Consider the following 23,859-nt stretch of genomic DNA (forward strand, 5'->3'; position numbering starts at 1 on the left):
CATTCAGTGTGTTAGTTAGCAAAAGAGTGCAGTAAGGTTCTTCAAAACCCCTCCATTTATTTGTCTTATTTAATGCATTCGTTTGTGGCGTTTTTTTTACAACTGACTTTAAAACATGAATAAAATTGGCCAATATTTGCACAAATATTTATCATAAACCATAGTGGCCTAATTATTGGTCTCGTAATGACACGGTGTATTATACAGGTAAAGTTTGATATAGAGGACAGTGTACTTACATTACAACGTGGTCTAGTTTTTAGCCTTAACCGCTTTCAAGATAAACCTTTAATAAAATCGTCATTTCTTTAGTACGGCTCGGTGTGAATAGTACATATTCTGAAATGTATCATGTATTTTGGATATCACCTAAGTAGTAAGTATTGTTTTTGATGAACCTTTTTTATATAAAATACTAATATACATAATGATAGCAATTTTCGTTTATTTGGGAACGGGTGGGGTGTAGTACTTAAGTCTTAAAAATCAATACATTTATGTTTTAAATTGTAATCGATAAACCTCCTTGTTTGTTGGGTTTTTTCCATACTAAGTATCGATAATTTCCCGAAACAGTACCGATAAAAAAGTTGATATAAATCCAATAACATGCGAATATTCACTCTCTATTTTTACATTAATTACAGTTCATACTTAATATTAAATATTAAACATAAAATAAATAAATTCGACAGGCAAGAAACGGTGATTTTGATATATTATTGTTATTATTATTATTATTATTATTATTATTATTATTATTATTATTATTATTATTATTATTATCATCATCATCATCATCATCATCATCATCATCATCATCATTATTGTTATTGTTATTATTATTATTATTATTTACATTTATTATTATTTACATTTATTATTATTATTATTATTTACATTTATTAATATTATTATTATTATTAATAATATTATCATCATCATCATCATCACCATTATCATTATCATCATCATCATCATTATTATTATTATTATTTGCATTTATTATTATTATTATTATTATTATTATTATTATTATTTACATTTTGATAATAATAATATTTACACTGACCCCGGAGATTAAGTAGAGACACCGCCGGTAAGGGAAGGAGTGGGTTTTTTTTAATACATGCAAACATAGCAAATTCAATGAACGTTAAACAATGATTATTGTTGTTTGTTGTCAAAACTGGTCACTGAGATGATTTATTTGAACGATATGTATACGAATAATATATGTTAATACTTACTTATAACATAAAAATATAAAGTCTGTAAATAAATAAATAAATAAATAAATAAATAAATAATCTTAAGTAAAATAAATAAATAAATAATCTTAAGTGAAGTAAACAAATAATCTTAAGTAAAATTAATTAATAAATTAATTGATTGATTGAATGATTTATAATCTTAACTAAATAAATGAATAAATAAATAAGAAAAATAAATAAATAAATAATCTTAAGTGAAGTAAATAAATAATCTTAAGTAAACTTAATTAATTAATTATTTAATTTATAATCTTAACTGAATAAATAAATAATCTTAAGTTAAGTAAATAAATAATCTTAAGTAAACTTAATTAATTAATTAATTATTTAATTTATAATCTTAACTGAATAAATAAATAAACTTAAGTTAAGTAAATAAATAATCTTAAGTAAACTTAATTAATTAAATTTATAATCTTAACTAAATAATTAAATAAATAAATAAATATGGTGGTAACATATACAAGGGTAGTCGATTACATGATCTCATTGAAACGTGAATTATTGGCGTTTTATTACCTGTCTCGGTGAGATATTGACCGGTTCCTCTGAGGTCAGTGCATAATCATACATAATATTGACCGATATATACTCTGGTACCGTAATTGTTGAACCAATAATAGGACGCGACACAGTTGTCATAGGTACCAGGCGCGGATCTAGATTTTTTTTAACCTGGTGGGGGGAGGCGGGGTGTCGCAAATTTCGATAAGGGGTTATAAATACATTTGTACTGTAAAGGGAGTTCACAAGTTTTTCATTGGGGCTAATGAATCAAAATTATTGTGTAAAGAAAACAATTGATATTCAAATGTCAAGGGGCTTCCACAAACAAGCCAAAGTCCACTGAGAGTGTGGTTATGACCACCATATACCCCACCACCCTTGCATCGCGCGTGAGTATTGAAGCAGATCAGGGGTTGCAAGTCCGGTCCCAACTACCATATGGGTTTTTTGGTGGCTACATGAGTCTCCGTTAGCTATATCAGTGACCGGTAGCGATATGGGTTTCCGGCGGAGTTTCCGTCAATCGCAACTTTTCGGCCCTTTCCGTCAGTCTTCGGATAAAAATAATAGCCGAGAACGTTCCGATTGGACTTTCCGTTAGCGATATGGGTTTCCAAAGGCGATATGGGTTTCCGGTGGCAATATGGGTTTCCGGGCGCGATATGGGTGCAGATAACTTATAACGACGACGAAGAAGATGTAATTCAATTATTGTTCCTCATTAAAATATAACCTCTGTTGGGAAGTTATGACAAAAGATAACGACAAACATATACACAAACAATTATATATACTGTCGATTGATTTGGGTTCACTACCTTCGTTTCATGAAGTACGCGGTTTCCCTTTAACAAATCACCTGTTTCCAAAGCAGAATTATTTCCGCACTTGCTCTGATTTACTTAGATCCTGTTTCAGTGACGATTCCATTGACGTTAGCTGTCATTTATTTTAGCGGCTTGATATCAATATTCTCACAAGTTATAAAGTATGCTTTACACTGGCTTTTACCGTCTTTCTAACCTTCGCTTGGTGCGTGCAAGTCGTTGAGAGGCACACGGCATCGGCAGAAGTTTTAAAGAACCTGGGACGGAGAAAAACCCCTACCGAAAAGTGTATCCTATATTTATATACGGCTGCCGATGTCCAGAATAGAGCTGGGGGTTAGGCCCAGGACATGTATTGGTAATTAGTTTTACAGGAATACTTTGCTGCCTTCATTTATATTTTCCCCACACAAAATGATAATAAGTGGAAAGGTATACTATACATGTATTTTAATCTTGACTTTAATCTTGACAATCGTTGACCTAGTTTGAGTACATTTTGTTTAGTGGCGTTCAATCATCATCAGACATTTTATTTAGTGGCGTTCAATCATTATCAGTTGTTATATCATAGTTTAACAAATATTCCGTTATAGAATATTATAACCCTGTTTTGCATTTCGAACAATCCATTCAAAGTTAAATAACAAAATATGAGCTAGCTATCAAAAGTATAGTAGCGTGTTTGGAAGCTGGATGGTAACAAACAGTCCCAGCAGGTAGTTTAAACTGAAAGGGACCCAACTGAGGATTATTTGACATCAGGGAACCAGAAATATTTTTCAAGGCTTGTGTACCATTTACTGTAGGTCTGGAACAAAATTTCAGATCATTTGCTCGCTCAGTTCTCTCATTATCATCATCTTTATTGTGCAAAGTGACCGAGAAAAAAAACGTTGCAACGATTTTCACTCAATCCAGCTAAAAAAAATCTTTTGCAGGAAATCGATTTTCAAACTAACTCTTGAGTATATTTCCAGATTTTTTTTCATTAATTTATGAAATTTGAAATGTTGTTTAAGGTGAATCAGCATATTTAAAAAGCAAAATGCACGAACATAACGTGCAATCGTAACTTATCGGCTGCCGGTGAAAGTATGCTGTGATATGTTTACCTTTTTCCGAATTATTGTTTTTCTCTTTTTCCTTGTAAATACTTAAAATTCAAATGCATGTCATATTTCTAGAACCCCTCCCATCTATTTACACATCCGGGATACCTCTCGATTTTACTTGATATATCACAGAAAAAGCGGCCTCGCAAGAAGGTAAACAAAGATAATTTTAAGGCTGGCCTAGCGGTAAAAGTCAATTTAATTTAAGCGTAACCGACTAACCGTACAACATCTAATAGTTTCACCCGTAGTGACGTCATTTTGACATAGATTAATAAAAAATCTCGATGGTCTTTAATTTTGACACCCAACTAATAAAATATTAGCAGAATTTGCATTTTCATATTTCCTTTTTTTATTTTAAGTCACTTTCTCAAGTTTCAAGTTTCAGTTTTTTATGCAAATCAATTTTTATGAGTTTTCGGCCCCTCAATACCACGGCTTTAATTACAGCTGTGACAGACGTTTTTTAACTAACAAAAATAATTAACCATATAACTATAAAGGCATATTTCTGCCACCAGATAACCATTTAACTAACTAGTTAATTAAGAGGTTAACTAGTTATGTAACTAGTTAACCTCTTAATTAACTAGTTAGTTATCAGGTTAACTAGTTACGTAACTAGTTAATCTCTTAATTAACTAGTTAGTTATCAGGTTAACTAGATACGTAACTAGTTAACCTCTTAGTTAACTAGTTTGTTATCAGGTTAACTAGTTACGTAACTAGTTAACATCTTAATACACTAGTAAATTATCAGGTTAACTAGTTACGGAACTAGTTAACCTCTTAAATAACTAGCTAGGTATCAGGTTATCTGGTGGCAGAAATATGCCACCATACATAATAAATGAATAAATAGATAAATAAATTTTGACTCATCTGGAGGTATGTAGCTTTAATTGGAAATTCTAGTTAGTGTCGTGTGCATTAACTGTATTTTCCCAAACGTTCTAAGTTGCGATTCCGTGTTTTTTAGACATGTTAATACCGTACTTGCCATTCAATGGAGACCAACATATACGTAAAGTTATATCAAGCAAATAATAAAACGCTCGTTTAATTGCTTACAAATATGGTGGATTGAATTAAAAGCCTTGACTTAGAAAGAAAGCAAGGTTAAATAGAAGATTGTATACGTGACAGGCATCATATTGCCAAGGTTACGCAACTTCTCTTTCCGTTGTGTATGCTAATTTCAATGTTTAAATGTTACCGTCCATAGCGATACGTCAACGCCCATATTTTTTACATTGAATAACTTTTTTTTTCAAGGCTCATCAAATCTTAAAGCTGCTTGCCTGCAGATTAGCTAAAGAAATCAAATTTGAGTAAAATACTTTGAGTAAAATGAACACAAAATTTAAGAAAAGTAAAAATTCAAGTAATGATTTACATATAATATGCAAGTATGCAGTAAATTACTAGATACATGTAGATACTTTTATTTTCTCCAAACAAGAGAGCATGACCTGCCGTTTGCAATGAGTACTTTCTTTTACAAAATTTTATTTTTGTTTTTTATTTTTCAAAATTTTCACGAAAATCAGCATGAATCTGGAGGCGTGCTGCTTTAATGTTATAATTTAAGTTACAACTTTGCAGTTTTGAAAATGTTTAGATACATGTGTACTCTTATGCATCACATCCAATTAACAAATTGCCTTAAAGCAGCATGCCTTCAGATGAGCGAAAATATTTTAAATAAATATAAATTAAATATTTAAATAAATCAAACTTGTGAAGAAGGATGAAGTAATAATTTGCATGTTATGAGCGATTAATGGTGAACTTTTCATTATGTGTTAACGCATCAAGGGCATTTTTTGCATATTTTGACCTCTTTTTGTAATAAACGTGGGTTGTAAGTGCCATTAATAATGTGTAAATTGCTTCTTTTTGGTTACAATTTAATTTCATTTTCAAAATTTTCATGAACTTGAGGCGTACTGCTTTAATGTTTAGCCTACTACTACCCACGTGACATGTGTACCACGTGACATGTGCAGCGCATCTGTGCTGTCTGATCATGGTCTGTGCGGTTGCTTATAGGTTAAGAAAAATAATATACAGTGTATTGAAAAGACTGAATTGAGTAACAATATACATATAGTTATTGGTTTTTTTTTACATATACATGAACGTCTAATATTTTGGACTACTCAAGGCCAGACCTGTCAGTGTTTCGTCTGTAGTACCTAACCGGCAATAATTAGGGGCAATTAATATATTAAAATAAACAGTGGAAAGCAGTCCAATTTCACAAATTTGGCGCTCACCTCATTTCAAAATTATTGCTATGCATGGCTTCTTTTGATATTGCACATAATTTTATATAATATTACATGAAACTTCTCCGTGGTGCAGCTATCCTTTTACATACAACTGCACTGAAATTGTAAAGGTATTAAATCTAACCTATATCTTTACACATGTAATTGCGAGTTCAAAAACAAATTTGTGAACGTGACTTCGTTCTCCCACAAGGTGAAGGTCGCTATTTAATTTGTATTCTATACGCTATTTTGTCCTATTATGGTTTTACGTTAATATCCGCGCGCGCAGTTCTTAAACGATTTTGTATAGGTTAAATATGCAGTACATTTGTACTATATCGGTTGATCTAAATAACATTGTTAAACTAACTACCTATGTAACCGAGTTTTTTTAACTTGACGACCCCCATTTTCAACCTGTACTTTTAACAGTTTATTCGATAAGAAATTTATCCGCAATTAAGTGACTTGGGATTTTTCTATATACAGTAACGTTTATAAAATAAGCATGGATTTGTGCGGTCAAAAAAGCAAACTTCTGCATGCCAACTTCAAAAACATTGTTTTCAAATTTGGATCTTATATTTTTGTTTGTTTATTTGTTTGTTTAAAGTGGAAAATAACTGATTTTTTAGTTTTATCCAAATGTACATGTACAAGTCATAATTCTACAAAAGTAAGTTTTAATTATATCCATGTAAGTCGTGTATATACAAGATGTTTTGGGCCGTTAACTTCAAACCATTTACAATTGTCCCTCACCGCTGTGGATTCGAATCCCGATTCTTTCATGTGAGAAATAATGCACGGAGGGGCACCTAAGGTCATCCACAGTAAAGCTGGAAAGTCGCCATATGCCCTATATTGTGATGATGCGACGTAAAATTGAACCAATAAAAAAAAATTATACAAGATGTTTGATTGCAAATAATTATATCTTCACACGCTTTTGTTTGTTTACAGGTGTCTGATAACGAGTAGAAAATTTTATCATGGAACGTTCCAGTTTTTGACAAAATATGACGAGTGAAATAATAACATCCAGAAATACTTATATCATTTTGGATAAATCTGCGTTAGAACCGGAAGTGATATCATCATACACGGAAGAAAGCGCGTTAGAATTCAAATCAAATTCTAACAAAACGCCAAGTGCTGGAATCACGGGGTGGGAACGTGCACAAAGTTACACTAATGTAAGACGTGACGCCACCGAAGGGTCGTTATTAGTTCGAAAAATGAACAGCTATAGTCAACAGTTTGGTGCACCACTTCAGACTACAAATGGACTAAGTCATCAAGCGCAACTCGGGGAACGAATGAAGAACATAAATATAAATGTTGCTGCAGATAAATTCCTACTTGGAACAATGGGAGCTTTATCATATAATGAAGAAGGTAGGTTAAATATTTCGAAGATATTAGTACGGTACTAATTCAATTCAATAGTTCTATTTGATCCGGTGTCGCGTAATAATCACGCGGGCGTAACCAGATCAATGGTTTCCGGTATAACTCGTGATATTTCGGCATATTCCGCTAGTTTCTGTAAAAAAAAAACACACTAGAATTATTATATTTATACGGAAGTGTAAATAAATCATGTTATTTTATACACAATTTTAGCCTGACTAATCGAAACGTCTGGAGAACTATGGTATACATGTACGTCATCTGTCCGCGTCCAGATTTCTGTACAAAAATACTCTTATTGCACCCTTGTGATTCAAAGTGTATAAAGCTATATATCTTTATCATCTTCAACAATACTGTTTGATTTTTACCAGGAATACTTCTTAAATACCCGTATGAGGAAAATATAATTGCATATTTCCTTCAATGCGACTGGCGCATGCACGAAATTATTACTAAACAGTTAGCCACACTCCCAAATAGCAACATTGATCTAATATATAAATACAATATTTATATGTGTTAAATAACATTCTACGTAGCAAACCCTTCCGAGAATCGATCATAAGATAACAGAAACAACATAATTTTACTGTGTATAAATTTTATCAAAAATATTTCATTACATAAAACTTTAACATCTTGAAAGCCACATTATGTCCCATGCAGAAATGCTTTTATTTTTGTTTCTCAGTAGCTTTTGCATTTTGCTATCGTTTTGGTTTTTAATGTTACTCATTGGCCAATTACCTGAACCATCTTTTGCTTCTGTTGCAATTTTGGCAATTAGTACAATTGTTATGCTTTAGTATTTTGTATGGAAGTCAAAATACTTTGCTACTTTTGTGATAAATAATTTCACATTCTGCGTTAATTCCTTCAGGAGATCAGCATCTAGCTTGTTCTTAAACCATTATTTAAACGTTATAAAACTCACATTTACCATTTCTAAAGAAGGATAAAAATCTGTGGCATAGTAAATTTAAGACATTTAGGTGTGGCCGAGTGGTTAAGTGTCGGACTAGTAATCTAAAGGATTGCTGACCGCGTGGCTTCAAACCCCGTCGGCGGCAAGCCATTGTTTCCATGAGCAAGAAACTATACATTCATTGCTTTGTATCGCTATCGTGATATAATTCCTTCGAACTCCAAACGGTGATTTTATTTAGCGATAAAATCCCTGTTTGGGATAAATTATTTCTTAAATAAGCTTTGAATCCATTACTAAAACATTATTAAACACATGTTTGACTTTTCAAAAGAATAAAAGAATAAGGATTTCTGAGGCATTTTGTGCCTTTAAGGTCTTCAGCGTACATGTTTTTATACTGTCATACAGATGAAATAACAAATTGTTTAAAAGGTACAAAGTTTTTTAACATATATCTGTAAGAAAAAGAAGAAAGAAACCCTGTTCCGGTCTTGTAATTACATGTAATTGCTTTCTACATTTGAGATTATTTTCTTTATTTTCTTGGACAGTGTCTCTTGGAAATTATTTTTCAATTCTTAGACCATCCCCTCACTGTACCCGACCCCTCTCACCACCAAGAAGTATCATGTTAAACAAAGGTTTTAGCAGTAGCTTTTTCTGTTGTTTTGTTAGAAAATTTCATTCACAAAATTACATTTTTGATTTTAAGAACCAATACCTTCCCCTTTTACGTCAGTATAACTCGTGTATTCCGTTTCACGTGCGCACGACGTGAATCTTCACAGATTGATACATACTCAGATTTTTTTAATTAAACTATTTGTGAATATATCTTAATAACGGTTTCTTGCTTATAATCAAATACTAAATGACATTGCAAAATACAATTTGCAATCTAATATTGTACGCTGTGGAAATACGTATTGTTTTGTTGTTTCAAACTTTTAATGATACCATCGCGAAGATTCTGTTGGCACTGCAGTGTTGAAATACGTATTGTTTTGTTGTTTCAAACTTTAAATGATACCATAGCGATGATTCTGTAGGTACTGCAGCGTTTATGACGTAAGATATATTAGCAGTTTTGATATATTATATAATATTTGTTAACTATTATGCCATTCGCCAGAATCCTTGCTTCTCATCTTTGGTGAACAACGTCTCGTTTCTTTTTTTTTTCAGCGGGAAACCCTGTAACGGCATCGCCAGCAGACGACACCGGGTATTGCAACGCGGCTATGGCGTTCATTGAGGCCGACAGCAGCTCGAGAATTTCGTGCAATACATCAAAAGTAGGCGCAGTGAGCGGGGACAGATACACGTATGTTAACAAATTTTTAAGTCGTTTTTTTTCTTCTTATTTTTATTTTATTTATTTTCTATTAATTATTTTATCCATTTTTATAACTATAGAATTCAAGAAAATTTTAATGATGTAGAGAATTTGTTTCCATCGGTTTCATTTAAATATTTTTTCAAAAGAAAAAAAGAGTATTTGATTGGTTAAAATAGAAAAATTAAGGGTTTTTTTAACAATACTGTTTGTTTTTTAATCAGTAAAAGTATTTATTTGTCCTAATGTGCAATAAAAAGCATGTATTTTGGGTAAGGGAATTATTCTTGTAAACTTGTAAAACAATTTCCAAAATATCCAAGAATATGTAAATATGTACTGCAAATGTTTATCGCATTATATAAGTAATCATAGCCTGGGTTCCAGTCTGTCGATTTTTTATGTGCTTCTGTTCGGCAAATTGATACTATCAAAACAAAAGATGTTGTGTTATCTATGACGATCGAGTATGAAATAGCGCGTAAGTTATGAATAAATAAAAAAATATCAACGCCTGAATCCCAGGCTAAAGTAATCATTAAAATTTATGCATTTATTGCTTACTGAAAAATTTGGCATATAGACTTTATCGAAAATAGATTTCTCATAACCTGCCTTTATTTACATGAAATGTAAATTCGGTAATACCTTTACAAATTGAAAATAATGCTTAATACAATTTTGAAAATGATAATTACAATAAAAAATTTGATAATATTTATTATACAAAAAAAACAACAACAGCAACAATAATATACATGTAATAAGTACAATTATGATAATATTAAATAAAAGACTTATCTCGCGACACAAATATTTTATATCTGCAGTCATGTAAACTTTTCCACGTTTTATCAAAATGTAAATAAAGTACATTGTATAAAATTTCATATGATGTAGCAAATCCGAGTTAAGGTATGACTGTCCTTACACCAACATTTTCGCATTACAGGATATAAAAGGATTGCATAAGACATATTAAGAATATTTAATATTAAACGACTTTACCTTTCGTTTTAGAGAAATTATTTTTTGTGTTTTAACCCTTATTTTTATCATTTCCCTATATGGATGCCCCTTTCAACGTTGTTTGGTATGTTTTTTTCTCAATAAATCAATAAATAATCAAGAAAATATAAAGAAAAATGAGCCGCGTCACGACAAAACCAACATAATGGGTTTGCGACCAACATGGATCCAGACCAGCCTGCGCATCCGTGCAGTCTGATCAGGATCCATGCTGTTCGCTTACCAACCCTATTACAAGTAGCAAAACTGATAGCGAACAGCATGGATCCTGATCAGACTGCGCGGATGCGCAGGCTGGTCTGGATTCATGCTGGTCGCAAACGCACTATGTTGGTTTTATCGTGACGCGGCTCAGATAATCAAGAAAAGAAAAAGAAAAATATCAAATAAATATGCGCACACTATATCTACAGGCACTTACGATTTTTTCAATGTCCACAACATAAGCACTTCAAGAAAGTGCATTGTCTAAATTTATTTTTGAAATGCCATAGCTTAAACAAATATCAAAATTTTCCTAAACGCTTATATGACAAAATAGATTGAGGGAGACGATTTACCGTTATAATATCAATCAATTAGATATAATCCAAACATGTACAATCGCTGTGAAAAATGCGGCAAACTGGATCTGCCAAATGCCATAATATATAGATGATCATGTGTTATTTATTTATTTATTTTTTATTTATTTATTTATTAATTAATTTGTACTTTTTTAGTCAATGTATGTAATTATTTATACTTTTGCAGTTTAACAAGGGAACAATTTTGAATATTTTGTCTATAATTAGGATAAAATGTAAGAATTTAACATAATATACATGAGAAAATTTATCTCGTGACTTTTTTTCTTCTAAACATCTACTATCTAGTTCTGTGGGGTTTTTTTCTTTTACATTTTTCTTCAGAAGAATTTATTTTGTCAGTGAACATATTTTCTTTGTTAAAATTAAAATGAATTTTTGTTCTATTCTCAAATTTAATTATTTTAAAACTTTTTGAGGCGTGTACGTAACTTGGTATATGAGGTTGAAATTTACTGCATTAGAAAATTTTAATATCATTTGCTCCGCCTCCCCTGAATAAGTTTTAACAGAACAGAACAGAACAGAACAGATTTTATTATTCAATATGACTTGAACATAACAGTTCCTCGTCATTACACAAATATACAGTATACATTAAATACAGCGAGAGTGAAAATACAAACAATACAAATTTAACATTTGATAGTATCATACTAGTCATATACATTATTCATATTTTCATTTCTAATACTAAATGCTTTATTACAAAATATTGCTTATCTATTCAAAGTATTTGTATTACATGTATTTAATAGATCAATAAATTTATTATTATATTAAAAATGCGACGCGCTGAAAATAAGTACGGAAACAAATCAAGCACAATTAAGCTTAATATCAGATACAGCATTATTTATTTGTTGATGTGTTAATGATCGAAACCAACGACTTTATAGTTTGTTAAAATCACTGTTTGTTGTTTGAATGCGAAGCATTGTATCATTTGGGCTTTGTAACACCGCACTTTGGGGTCAAACGCACTTTGGGGTCCGACCCCAAAGTGCGTTACGTACTTTGGGGTCCGACCCCAGAGTGCGTTACGCACTTCGGGGTCCAATTTCGACCCCAAAGTGCGTTAAACAGGTACATATGCATTTTTTAACATCAGGCAAACGACCGCACTTTGGGGTCATAGAAAATTAATGTTCATTATGTTTTAAATAATATATTGTAGTCAAAGCCAATGGTAAACAAAAAATCAAGATATCAAATAGACACAAACATGTGCCCTGAATAATATTAGAATCAATAGGGATTTAAATGGTCTTGATTAGTAAGTGAAGAACTTTCACCAAATAAATCACCAAATAAAGAATTTGTATCAATTATTAAGCTTAAAATATTTTTTCTCAAATTTTCCATTTATTTTAAAAGAATGTACACCTTTCATTAAATCCATTGTTTTTAGCTAAATGCATTATTTTCCCGTTTTTATTTACACATTTTATAGAAATATGATAGTCTCAGCATAGACAAAGGTATAAATTCTGGGAAATCTTAGTAAGAAATTTCAGTAAAAAATGTGCCTGATAATATGTTGAAAGAGCCATTAATTCAGCTAAATGTGACATATAAGAAACTTGACTAGGTGTAGATGCGGCTTTAAGTAGTAGTCCGTACAGGCAGTACTAAAAATATCAACTATTTAAGTAATCGCACATTAAGAGCAGAGCTTCAGAATAATGTAAATTTCTCACTGGGGGTATAGAGGGGATTGTGGGGTATCGATCCCCCGAGTGTTAAAAATAACGTTTTAAAGGCCCATTATGCTTTTATTTGATTTTCTTAAAAGCTTTTTTATTTTGATGTTCTTCTATATTATCCAAAAAATACACATTGGCCAATTACCTGAACCATCTTTTTCATCTGTTGCTTTTTGGCAATGATGAGTACAGTTATAGTGAATTAGTATTTTATATGGAAGTAAAAAAATACTACAGTGTTTTGACTTCTTTTATGACAAATAATTTCACATTTATTGCTACTTTATTCAGGTGACAAGCATCTTACATTTCTCAGATATTCTATTATAACATTATAAAATTCATGCTTGCTCTTTCTAAAGAAGTATGTAAGATTTCCCATAAAAAGCCTCTGGCGAACGGTTGTTACGGAGCTTACAAAAACCCTTAAGTTTGTTATGTATTTGTAAAAATCACTATTTATAGTCCGATCGAAAAACTTGATGTTTCACCAGAACATTGCAATAGAGTATATTTATAGTTCTTTGGAAAAAAATATTAACTGCATTTTATTTTCATTCCCAACATCTTTAAAATGGGGCTCAATATGGCACCAAAAGTTATCAAGTAAATGACCGACAGAAAGGGATATTTTTCGCAGCATCTTTTAAGTCTATAGGAATACACAATTTCTGTACTAGAGTATTTTGAACGGTGGCATAAAAGTGACATTTGTAATTTTTTTGATACTTTTGTTTTTGTTTTTTTTCGTACATATTTTTTGTTTGTTTGTCGTACATATTTTTTTTAGTTTTGAATACATACTTTTTTTAGTTTTGCATACGAATTCTTTTTTAGTTTGCATACATATTTTATTTTAGTTTTGCATACATATTCTTTTTTAGTTTGCATACATATTTTATTCTAGTTTTTTTGTACATATTTTATTTTTGTTTTTTCGTACATATTTTTACATGACGCCATTTGCAAAGTAGAGGTTTGGATAATTACACCATTTGTAAAACACCATTTTCAAACACTTCGCCATCTGTAAATTACAGTACCCCATTTGCAAATGCCATTTGCAAATACCAACATTTTCATTTTAGAGGTATCAAAAATAACAACACTTATATAAAATCAAATAATATAAAAAAAATGGGCCGAAAAGGGTCGGCCGAAACCAGACTTGCAAGGCCGAAAACGACTGGGCCGATTCCAAAAATGGGCCGAAATGTGACCAAACCTCTGTGCTAGTTTTATACTCACCTATGGGCTGTTATGAGATTTGAAGGCTGTTTTGATTGGCTAAAATATGTATGAAAAACAAAAATAAAATATGTACGAAAAACAAAAATAAAATATGAATGCAAAACTAAAAATATATGTATGCAAAACTGAAAAAATATGTATGCAAAACTAAAATAAAATATGAATAAAAAAATAAAAAAAAATAAAAAAAATGCAAATGTCACTTTTATGCCACCGTAATTTTGTTATTTGAAAACAATTTTTAGATATTTCAAGTGGTAAAATTAATGAAACTTTTATCACTTAAGCATCATAAAGTATTGACCGCCATCTTGAACTGTACCTCAAATATTCCAATGTCGCAGAAAGAAAATAAGTCAGTACTCAGTATTTAAGCAGAACTCAGATGACACCTTTAGACCCCTTGAACCCAAAGTGCGTTGATATGTAGCATATTAACGCACTTTGGGGTTAATTTCTCGATTTTAACCCCAAAGTGCGTTGGACCCCAAAGTGCGGTGCGAAGTTTAACGCACTTTGGGGTTGGACCCCAAAGTGCGTTGGACCCCAAAGTGCGGTGTTACAGGGCTTTGCCCCGTGATATAGTTCCTCGCGTCCGAACTCAAATCAGTGTTTTAATTCGTGGCTACTAGCGATAAAATTACTGTTTGGGATATTATATTATTTCTTAAATAAAGGATACATTTTAATACTATAGTATGTCAAATAATTAATTCTAATTACATTTTTTAAGCTGTAAAGAAGTTTGCAGTCCGCAGAAAAAGGCTAAACAAAACTTGCACCCCTCACGACCCCCTCTATTACCCCCGTGCAGAGTTTGTGGCGACCGGGCATCGGGGTATCATTATGGTGTTAACACATGTGAAGCCTGCAAGGTATGTAACTCTTTCAGAGATTGTTTCGTCTAGGGGAGATAATTTTTAAATCATGCAGATGAAGCTGCAATGTAAGCACGCATCAAGTTATAGAAGCAACAACTGACTTACTTGTTTGCAAAAATAATGTCAAGGTAGAATTTATTAGCAGCATGGTCAAAGAAAAACACTCGATAATTAGACAATAAACAAGAGTACTGGTCTTTCAAAAGATTCTGTGGCAATTAGCAACTTTTCTGTTCTTTCCGTAAAATTCGGAATACACAAAACGTTATTTCAGTCTATTTTATGATAAAAAAAAGATTTAAAAATTAAATAAAAATAAACATGTAAACAAGCTAGGATATGTTCAGTTATTTTATATTTAGCATATCGTGATCAAGTCGAAATTAACTCATAGATATACAAGAAAAAAATACATTATTTATATACAAAATATCATCGAAATTCGAACTGTATATACTGTCCTCGGATGATAATTTGGTCTTAACGGTACATGGGAAAGTCCAAAAACGGGGTTATCTGGATTATTATCCGATATCGTAAAAGTAAACACTTACATATACTATATAGCATTATTCTTACAGTATCGTTTGTGTATTACCGTTATGGCTCTGTCGGTAAATCGAAATTATTTTAACATTTAGTGTTTTGTACTCATAGGTTCGAACCCCACGTAGTACAGTGTTTCTTCTTGCTCTTTTTTATCATTATAACTATTTATTTATTTTTCGTTTTCCTTTTTGTTTTCTTGTTATAATATATATTTTATAGTATATATTTATTTATTTTTATTTCTATTATTTTCTCTATTTTTTGGATCGCATTGTAATAAAAAATTCGATCTCGTATTCATGTATGTATCTGAAAAAAAAAACGGTCAAAATTGTTTTCTGAAAAATTGACTGTTCTGAGGTAAAAAAAAAATGTGTCGTACCAGTAGTCGAACTTCTGCCTGTACGGATAAAACACAATACTGACACGGTTGCTCTACCTACTGAGCTAACAAGACATATGATAATATGTCGTTTCATTTTCATTTTTATAGGTTGTGGCATTGATCTGCCTAACCTATTTTCCCATTGTTATTGGTCTTTGTTATGTAAACAAAGGCTCAAGTTATCATCCTAGGACAGTACATGTATACCTGTTGACAATATATTGAATTTGGTTGTAACTGTAAGTCAATCACCTAATTAAGAACCTTTTTTTGAGAAAGAAATGCTCATTATTTTAGAGGGATAACAAAGTTTACCGAACTAAAGAGGGGACTATTTATTTTTGGCTGATTGTTGTATAAATATTTCCTTTATTACATTCGGAACATCTTGGCGATAATTCATAATAACTTCGAATGCAATACGGATTGATAGTAGTTTTAGATGTAAACAAAAACAGACAGTGTAATCTTTGAAAATGTGTAACGAGTGTAGTTTATCTTTGACATACAAAGGAAAATTAAGTCTATTTCGTGTTATGATTGAAAATATGTCCGACAACAATATCAAATTTAAAATGCCTACTCATTTACAAATCTGAATTAATGTCAGCCGGTAGACAATTTAACTTTCGGTTTCTATAACCACATTTTTGATACTGTTTACATTTATATATATCAATTCACTAAATTTAAGGTGGAATTTTTACTCTATATATTGCAATCAACTTAGTCAACAAATATATTTTCCTAATTTTGCATTTTGGCAATTGGTACCCGTTACAATGATTTAGTATTTTGTATGGAAGTCAAATACAGATTTGTTTACAATTTACTAAATTTATCACAATTTATTTCATATTAACCATCTCACATGTTCTGATTTTATTTTAACAACATTATAAATTACATGTTTACTCATTCACAATAGAAAAACAAATTATTTCTGAGGCTAAATGTGCCTTTAACCCTTACTGGAACCGACAATAGTTAGCCGTTGCCACCAGTATAGAGCCAGGGCAGTCTGCGCCTCTGTGAAGTCTAATAAGGCATTATACTGTTGGTATCACATTGTTGTTTTGTTTGTTTGTATTTTTTTTGTATTTTGTCACTTACATCGCTTAAACTTTGAAAAAGAAAGCTGGAAAACCTTTTACGCAAATCTAGCAGGCAAAGTACAGATTTGTGATTTAGGAAAATATGAAAAAAGAAAAAAGCAGTGTAGAGGGGTTTTGTTTTATTTTTGGCACGGAGTTTTCGTGCACATAAATGATGATTCTAAAGTTTTAAATGACAAAGCCATCGATTATTAAGCGCACCATCCCAAACGTCACAATAATTATGTAGATTTTTTTTGTTTTGTTGTTAGAAAAAAAATAACATGCCAGTTTGTGTTGTAAATCTAAGCATGACTTTTTGAATTTCCGCTATTTTAAAGGAAACTTATTTAATTTCAATTTGCTGTTTTCCCATCTAACGTTTCATTTTCAATTTTACAGACTCATTTTTTCCCGTCTTTCAGGGATTTTTCCGCCGAAGTATTTGTAAAGCCGAGCCGTACGTGTGTACGGGTACAGGAGATTGTAAGACAATGGCTGGGAAAAGGACAGCCTGTTCCCATTGTCGTTTTAAACGATGCATCGCAGTGGGTATGTCTAAAACAGCCATTAAAACTGGCAGATATACGCACGAGTTGCGATCTAAAAACATTCTGGAAGTGAAACGGCTGCAGAAACAGGCTAGCGACGAGAGTCCTGAACGACCCGAAGAAAACTCGTCAGGCTACAACGATGCAAACTATACGGAATACAAGAATGAGCTCCTAAGAAAGATGATGTTGGAAGATACATTGGGGACGCTTCTTTCAGGACAGAAAATGTTGTACGAGTTTTTAGATGACTACTACAATGATGAACTAATTAAAGAGAGACAACTCTCGGTGTATGTAAGTTGTCTTTCCTTTTTTACACCATCAATTCATTCTTTCCCATTTTTATTCACCATCAATTCATTCTTTCCCATTTTTTACACCATCAATTCATTCTTTTCCATTTTTTACAACATAAATTCATTCTTTCCCATTTTTATTCACCATCAATTCATTCTTTCCCATTTTTTACACCATAAATTCATTCTTTTCCATTTTTTACAACATAAATTCATTCTTTCCCATTTTTATTCACCAAAAATTCATTCTTTCCCATTTTTTACACCATCAATTAATTTTTTTCTTTTCTTACACCATCAATTCATTATAAACATCATCATTATTTTGATAATCATCATAAGCATGATCATGATAATATAAACATGATCAATATTATCATCAAAATAAAGCATGGAATCAAAGGTTTTAGTTATTTTTATTTACTTTAAGAGACGATTTTCATAATGATGTGTTGGGCTAAAAATATCAAATTTCAAAGCACATGTGTATACCCATGTGTCATTACTTCTGTATCAGGATTAATTTTTGCTGCATTGGCCGATGAAAAGTAAATAAGAACGTTCATGTTTACTGCAAGAATTGGATTTCTTTTATAAACATTAACATTGTAACAGTATAATGAGCTTAAGGCTCAATACTTTCAGGTTTGTCCCTCATAATGAATGATTATCTTTAGGGATATTTTTCTTGAGCAAATAAATAGACCTATATTTTTAGAAAATACACTCAACTATTCAGCTCCGATGCATTCTATTTTCAGAAAAATTATATGGAAAGAAAAAGAAAACTCCTTCTGGAAAGAGAAAATGAAACTGTAAACGCTGAGCACTTAACAGCAGACTACCAAAGTTTAGAAACTGAATCCCCAGACCATAAAATCAACGACAAACAGACGAGTAAAATTACGGCACAAGAAAGTAATTGTTACTCGCAAGCTCAATCCAGCAGTCAGAGTATACGAAAAGATTTAAGCACTTTACCAAACACTCCTAACAGCCAAATATGTCCACCGGAAGTTAATAGTAACATGAAGAAACTTACCGCGTCATCTAATGATTCATTATCTACGTCAGACATCGATAAAAACATCGAAAACAAAGATCTCAATTTGTGTTCGAATCAGCCATTAAATTTGAGTGTTCAGAACAGCCGTGCTGATTCTAGTTTGAATATAAATGCAGAAAACACGCGCTCTGAAGCAGACGTGACCGAGACCGGAAATGAAATGTCAAGAAAAAAATCCGGTAATTCCGTATTGCCTCCCACGGAAACCTTACGGGCTGAAGTGATGACAAAAATCGTAAGTGACCTTGAACAAGGTGTGCAAGGAATGTTAGCCTTCGCTAAAAGTCTACCTGGTTTTTCCGACCTTCCTTCTTCAGACCAAGTATCTTTAGTAAAAGGTAATTTACTTATTAAATAGCTCCTCTAAGGTTGTATAAACAGAACTTTTGTTTAATATCCCCAAATTACATTTTGGCCTGGTTCCCTCTCTCCTAGTGGTAAAGGCTGTTAACTTTCGCTTCCAGCAGACTTCGGGTTGAATACTACATTTACTTATATAGTGACTTCCATATTGCATAGTACGAAAGATAACTAATAGTGAAACAAATGTATTTTTTCTGTTTAAGATAACAATAAATGGAGTAAATGTATATTTAATTATACTTTCTGTTTTCTTTTCCAGCTGCACGTTTTGATATATGGTACATAGGTCATATACGTTGTTTCAATGTAGAGTTACGAGTGGGAGCCTGCGAGTGGCAGTTTCATGCTGATGAGCTGGCACAGGTAAGAAAACTTAACTCTTTTAGAATTTCTTTTGCAAAAATAAATAAATAAATAAATAAAAATATCGGTATACCGGTATTATGGCATTTCATATAGGAAAATAAAAGTGAGCTAAAAACATTTCAATATGAAAACCAATGTGGCTGTGTATCTCTCTGTATCTTTATTAACGTTCCTTTTGCATAGTATTGGAGTTATTGCCCTTTGTAGTTTTTCGTAATTTGTTTTGTCAGGAGCAAAAGGTTATAATTGGTACATGTATCAATATGAACTTTAGTTGTTGGATAAATATCTTTAACGTAAAGTCTAGTGCCACAAACCTTAACGTTTCTTTTACATAATGTTAGAGTTATTGCCCTTTTGTTTGTATTTTGTTTTTGAAAAAAAAATAATGTCCGTAGCGTATCAAGTATCAACATGAAATTCCATAGGTGGATTGACTTCATTGAGAAGGAGTACTGTGCCCACGAACATTTTTTCTCTTTTTGAGTGTTTTTGAGTCACTGGTTTCAATATGTTTTAATTTGAATACTGTACTATTATACTCGGATATCATCAAAGCTGAAATTTAAGAAATTATACATTTCCACACTTCGGAAAGAACATGTTCACATACATGTATATCAGTACGAACATGGCGAAACTTGTATATTTTGTTACCACAGTGGCACCTGAATATAGCCACCGACCATCCATAAGGTAGCTGGATAGCTTGATTAGCTTTCTTAGCTTCCTTAAATGAAATAATCCAAAGTCCCTGGCAGGATTCGAATTCATGGCGATGAGGGACAAGTGGTTGCGAGTCAGGGACATACAGCACTCGATGACGGAGGCTCTTTTTTCAGATACGTTGAATTGTATATATACGTTTGTCAGCCATCCATAAGGTAGCTGGATAGCTTGATTAGCTTTCTTAGCTTCCTTAAATGAAATAATCCAAAGTCCCTGGCAGGATTCGAATTCATGGCGATGAGGGACAAGTGGTTGCGAGTCAGGGACATACAGCACTCGATCACGGAGGCTCTTTTTTCAGATACGTTGAATTGTATATATACGTTTGTCAGGGTTTATCTAGATTAGATGAGAACAGTTTATTATCATTATGTTTGTTTGTGGTACATTGTAGGTTTGGGGCGACTCCATGGTGGACCTTGCATTTACACTTTCTCGTGTAGCAAAACTTCTAGATTTAACTAAACAGGAAACTGCGGCGTTACGAGCTGTCTGTCTGACATTTCCAGGTACATTTTCAAAACGTTTAAAAGTCATATTTTAAGTATTGTTCGAAATTATGCAATGTCCCATTGCATTAGAAATCTTTTGTCTCATATAATTATGTTATGTACATCCGTTTGTCTCGTATAGCAGCCGCGTATTTACGTTTTTGGTTTGATGTGAGTGTTTATATGTTATTTAATGTTCGCTTAAAAAAATAATGTATATTAAAGTATTCTAACGGAACTGCGTATTATAATAATTTTGATTTGTACTCGTAAAATACTCATTGTTTTAGATTTAAAAAATAATGATTTTCATAAATCAAGCCCCATCATTCTGTGGGCATATGATTGGTAAGGTGTGATAAAATAAAAACGAAATTCGAAATTTTTATTATACAGCATGTATGCTTGCAACGTCGATTATATGGCCCTATATAAACGGTTATTTGGAAATATAACCCGAGCCGCTAGGTAAGGTTATATTGCAAAGGTATTGCGAGTTATATCGTTCATTGTAAGCTCATATAACCTGACCGAGCGGCTAGGCGAGGTTATATTGCACAAAACCGTTTAAACATTGCCATTTATAACATGCTTTTCGGTGGTTTATAGAAATATATCAGTGATATAAAACTGGTAATCTCACTGTTTGAAACAGTGAAATTACCACTTTGATAATTTCACTGTTTTAAATTTAAGCCCCTTACGTTGTTTTAGTGAAATACCAGCGTGCACAGTACTGGGTACCAACTTAATGACGTGACGTCATAAATGACGTCACGTTGTATTATTATTTGGCGCGCTTTTCATTCAGTATTAGGTTAAATGTCTTTTTTAAACGTTTCTTTGCATATAATAAAAAGAAAATTTGTTTAGTTTAGTGTAAGATTGAAATATAGTTCACCTTGTGAACACCAAAAGTTCATATTTCACTCGTGGCTGCGCCACTCGTGAAATATACCTTTTGGTGCTCACTCGGTGAAATATATTCCGATCTTACACTGAACTAAACAAATATCCTCTATATAAGACACCAGACAGTTTTATAACAAAAATATAATACAGCAGAATTATTTTCTTTGAGGAAAATGGAAATACAATAATTATTTCATAAATTGACATCAGTCGTGTATGTAGGTTGTACGTATTAAACGTCACTACGTATTATCCAATGAAAAGCTACGTTACAAACGTGTAGCCATAAAAACTTTCAAGAATCGTTAATAACAAAAATGTTTAATTTCTAATGATTCATTTTTTTTATAGATCGATGCATGGATCTCCAGAATCGAACTGAGGTGGAACATATGCACGATAATATGCTGGAAGTTTTCAAATATGTCGCATGTAAGACACGAAGCAACTATAACAACTGGTTCACAAAGATCATCAACTTTCTCGTGCTTCTGCGAGAATTCGGTGTGAAGTTCGAGGCAGTGTCTTCTAAACTGACACTCGATTGGTCCGTTCTGAAAGACAACCCAGTTCTCCTGTCCGTGTTTTTGAGTTGATAAGAGATATCAAGTTAGAAGAAAATTTTAGAGAAAAAAAACAATTAATCTGCCACTAATTGTGAAAAAAGGGAGACAAATTTTGATAGAAATTGATAACTATTCAAAGTGGTTTGACTTAATCGAATTTATATAATATTCGTTTTTTTTTACATTTGGAAAATCGAAATTTAACAACCTTAGTTTTTTTGGACACGAGATTTTCTGTGACAGGTTACAAAGGTGTCTTAGCCCCGAGATCTCTGAGCGGATGTTGAGCAGACGAATTTTCAATAAGATTGAATATGTTGTGAAAATGAACGCCGTTCTTATGTACTCTCAGCGTTGTGATGGTTGCCAGGAACATTATTAAACACTTACCATGCTAAATATAAATGGACTTGTCAATTTTTCAATATGGACAGAACCATTCATCATTTTTAGGGAATTTTTCTAAAAAAAAATGTACTGGTCGAATAACAAACAGTACAGGTGATAAGTGGGTACTGGTCACATGGGTAGAATGAATTGCAGCAAGCAGTTAAAGGGTTAATGCATAATAAATATGTATTACAAATGTGTGTCGTCTGCGAGTGTTTTTGAGCAGCAGGCGAAAATAAGTTGGAATAAATATGTCGTAATCATGACGCTCAAATGTATGTATTATTGAATTTGTAGAATATTTATGAACTTGATTTTTTACGGTGTAAATGTAAGAAACCTAGCTAATTGGCTACATACCAAATAAGTACAAGTATCAACATCTTTTGGAAACTTTAGTAGTACTAGTTTTGGTGGGTAAATAATACAAGCAAATGTTCTTAGTTCATGTATATAAAATATTGTAGTTTATATTGTCGACCCTTTGTCAAAGCAGCCCGGGCAATTTTGTTTAACCCATACTGACCATTTTCGACACTCTTGCAGCTCATTTTTTTACTCTGAAATTCCTTTAACTTTGAATGGACTGTTCCATATTCAAAGCTGGGCGAATCCATTATACAAAGTCAGCATATTAGGCCTATTAATTGTAATAAAATAAGCAAACAACGAATAATCGCATCTCGCAAACGTAATAGAACGGTGAAACAGTAACTGTTGTTCATGACTTCATTTAGGATTACAGTTAGTTGATTTTACTTGCAAAATGTGATATTATTTGTTAAAATATGGTGTTGTTCAACAGAGATTTATATATTTATTAAGAATAAAAGTAATTAAAGTATAAATATATATTTGTATATCAGCGACTCTTTTGTTGTATCTGAACAGTTCTGAAGGAATTTGTTAATAAGTATTATAAATATTTATCCATGTATATTAATATAATATTTTCACACAGT

General features: G+C 32.0%; 1 protein-coding gene across 3 annotated transcripts; it reads left to right on the forward strand.

Moving 5' to 3' along the window:
• Nucleotides 1-223: 223 nt before the first annotated feature.
• On the forward strand, nucleotides 224-23,762 carry LOC132719676 (nuclear receptor subfamily 1 group D member 1-like). Of its 3 annotated transcripts, none has more exons than XM_060703486.1 (9): nucleotides 224-376; nucleotides 6,966-7,400; nucleotides 9,532-9,670; nucleotides 14,989-15,130; nucleotides 17,590-18,012; nucleotides 18,776-19,418; nucleotides 19,703-19,806; nucleotides 20,933-21,047; nucleotides 22,293-23,762. In XM_060703486.1, exons 2-9 carry the CDS (start codon nucleotides 7,022-7,024, stop codon nucleotides 22,535-22,537), a joined length of 2,190 nt encoding a protein of 729 aa, XP_060559469.1. In that variant the 5' UTR covers nucleotides 224-376; nucleotides 6,966-7,021; the 3' UTR covers nucleotides 22,538-23,762. The 3 variants fall into 3 exon arrangements, with proteins under 3 accessions (XP_060559469.1, XP_060559470.1, XP_060559472.1); XM_060703487.1 differs by lacking the exon at nucleotides 224-376 and adding an exon at nucleotides 6,290-6,678; XM_060703489.1 differs by lacking the exon at nucleotides 224-376 and adding an exon at nucleotides 6,290-6,591.
• The last annotated feature ends 97 nt before the right edge of the window (nucleotides 23,763-23,859 follow it).

This window comes from Ruditapes philippinarum, unplaced genomic scaffold (assembly GCF_026571515.1).
Source record: "Ruditapes philippinarum isolate M1 unplaced genomic scaffold, ASM2657151v2 ctg1987_1_1_1_1, whole genome shotgun sequence".
Classification (NCBI taxonomy): domain Eukaryota; kingdom Metazoa; phylum Mollusca; class Bivalvia; order Venerida; family Veneridae; genus Ruditapes; species Ruditapes philippinarum.

Excerpts from the sequence above, each read along its gene's own strand:
- LOC132719676 (XM_060703486.1), top strand. The coding sequence starts at position 7,022 with ATGACGAGTGAAATAATAACATCCAGAAATACTTATATCATTTTGGAT. Across the intron at positions 19,419-19,702 it reads CCAAGTATCTTTAGTAAAAG|CTGCACGTTTTGATATATGG; the intron begins GTAATTTACTTA and ends TTTCTTTTCCAG. Across the intron at positions 21,048-22,292 it reads TGTCTGTCTGACATTTCCAG|ATCGATGCATGGATCTCCAG; the intron begins GTACATTTTCAA and ends TTTTTTTTATAG.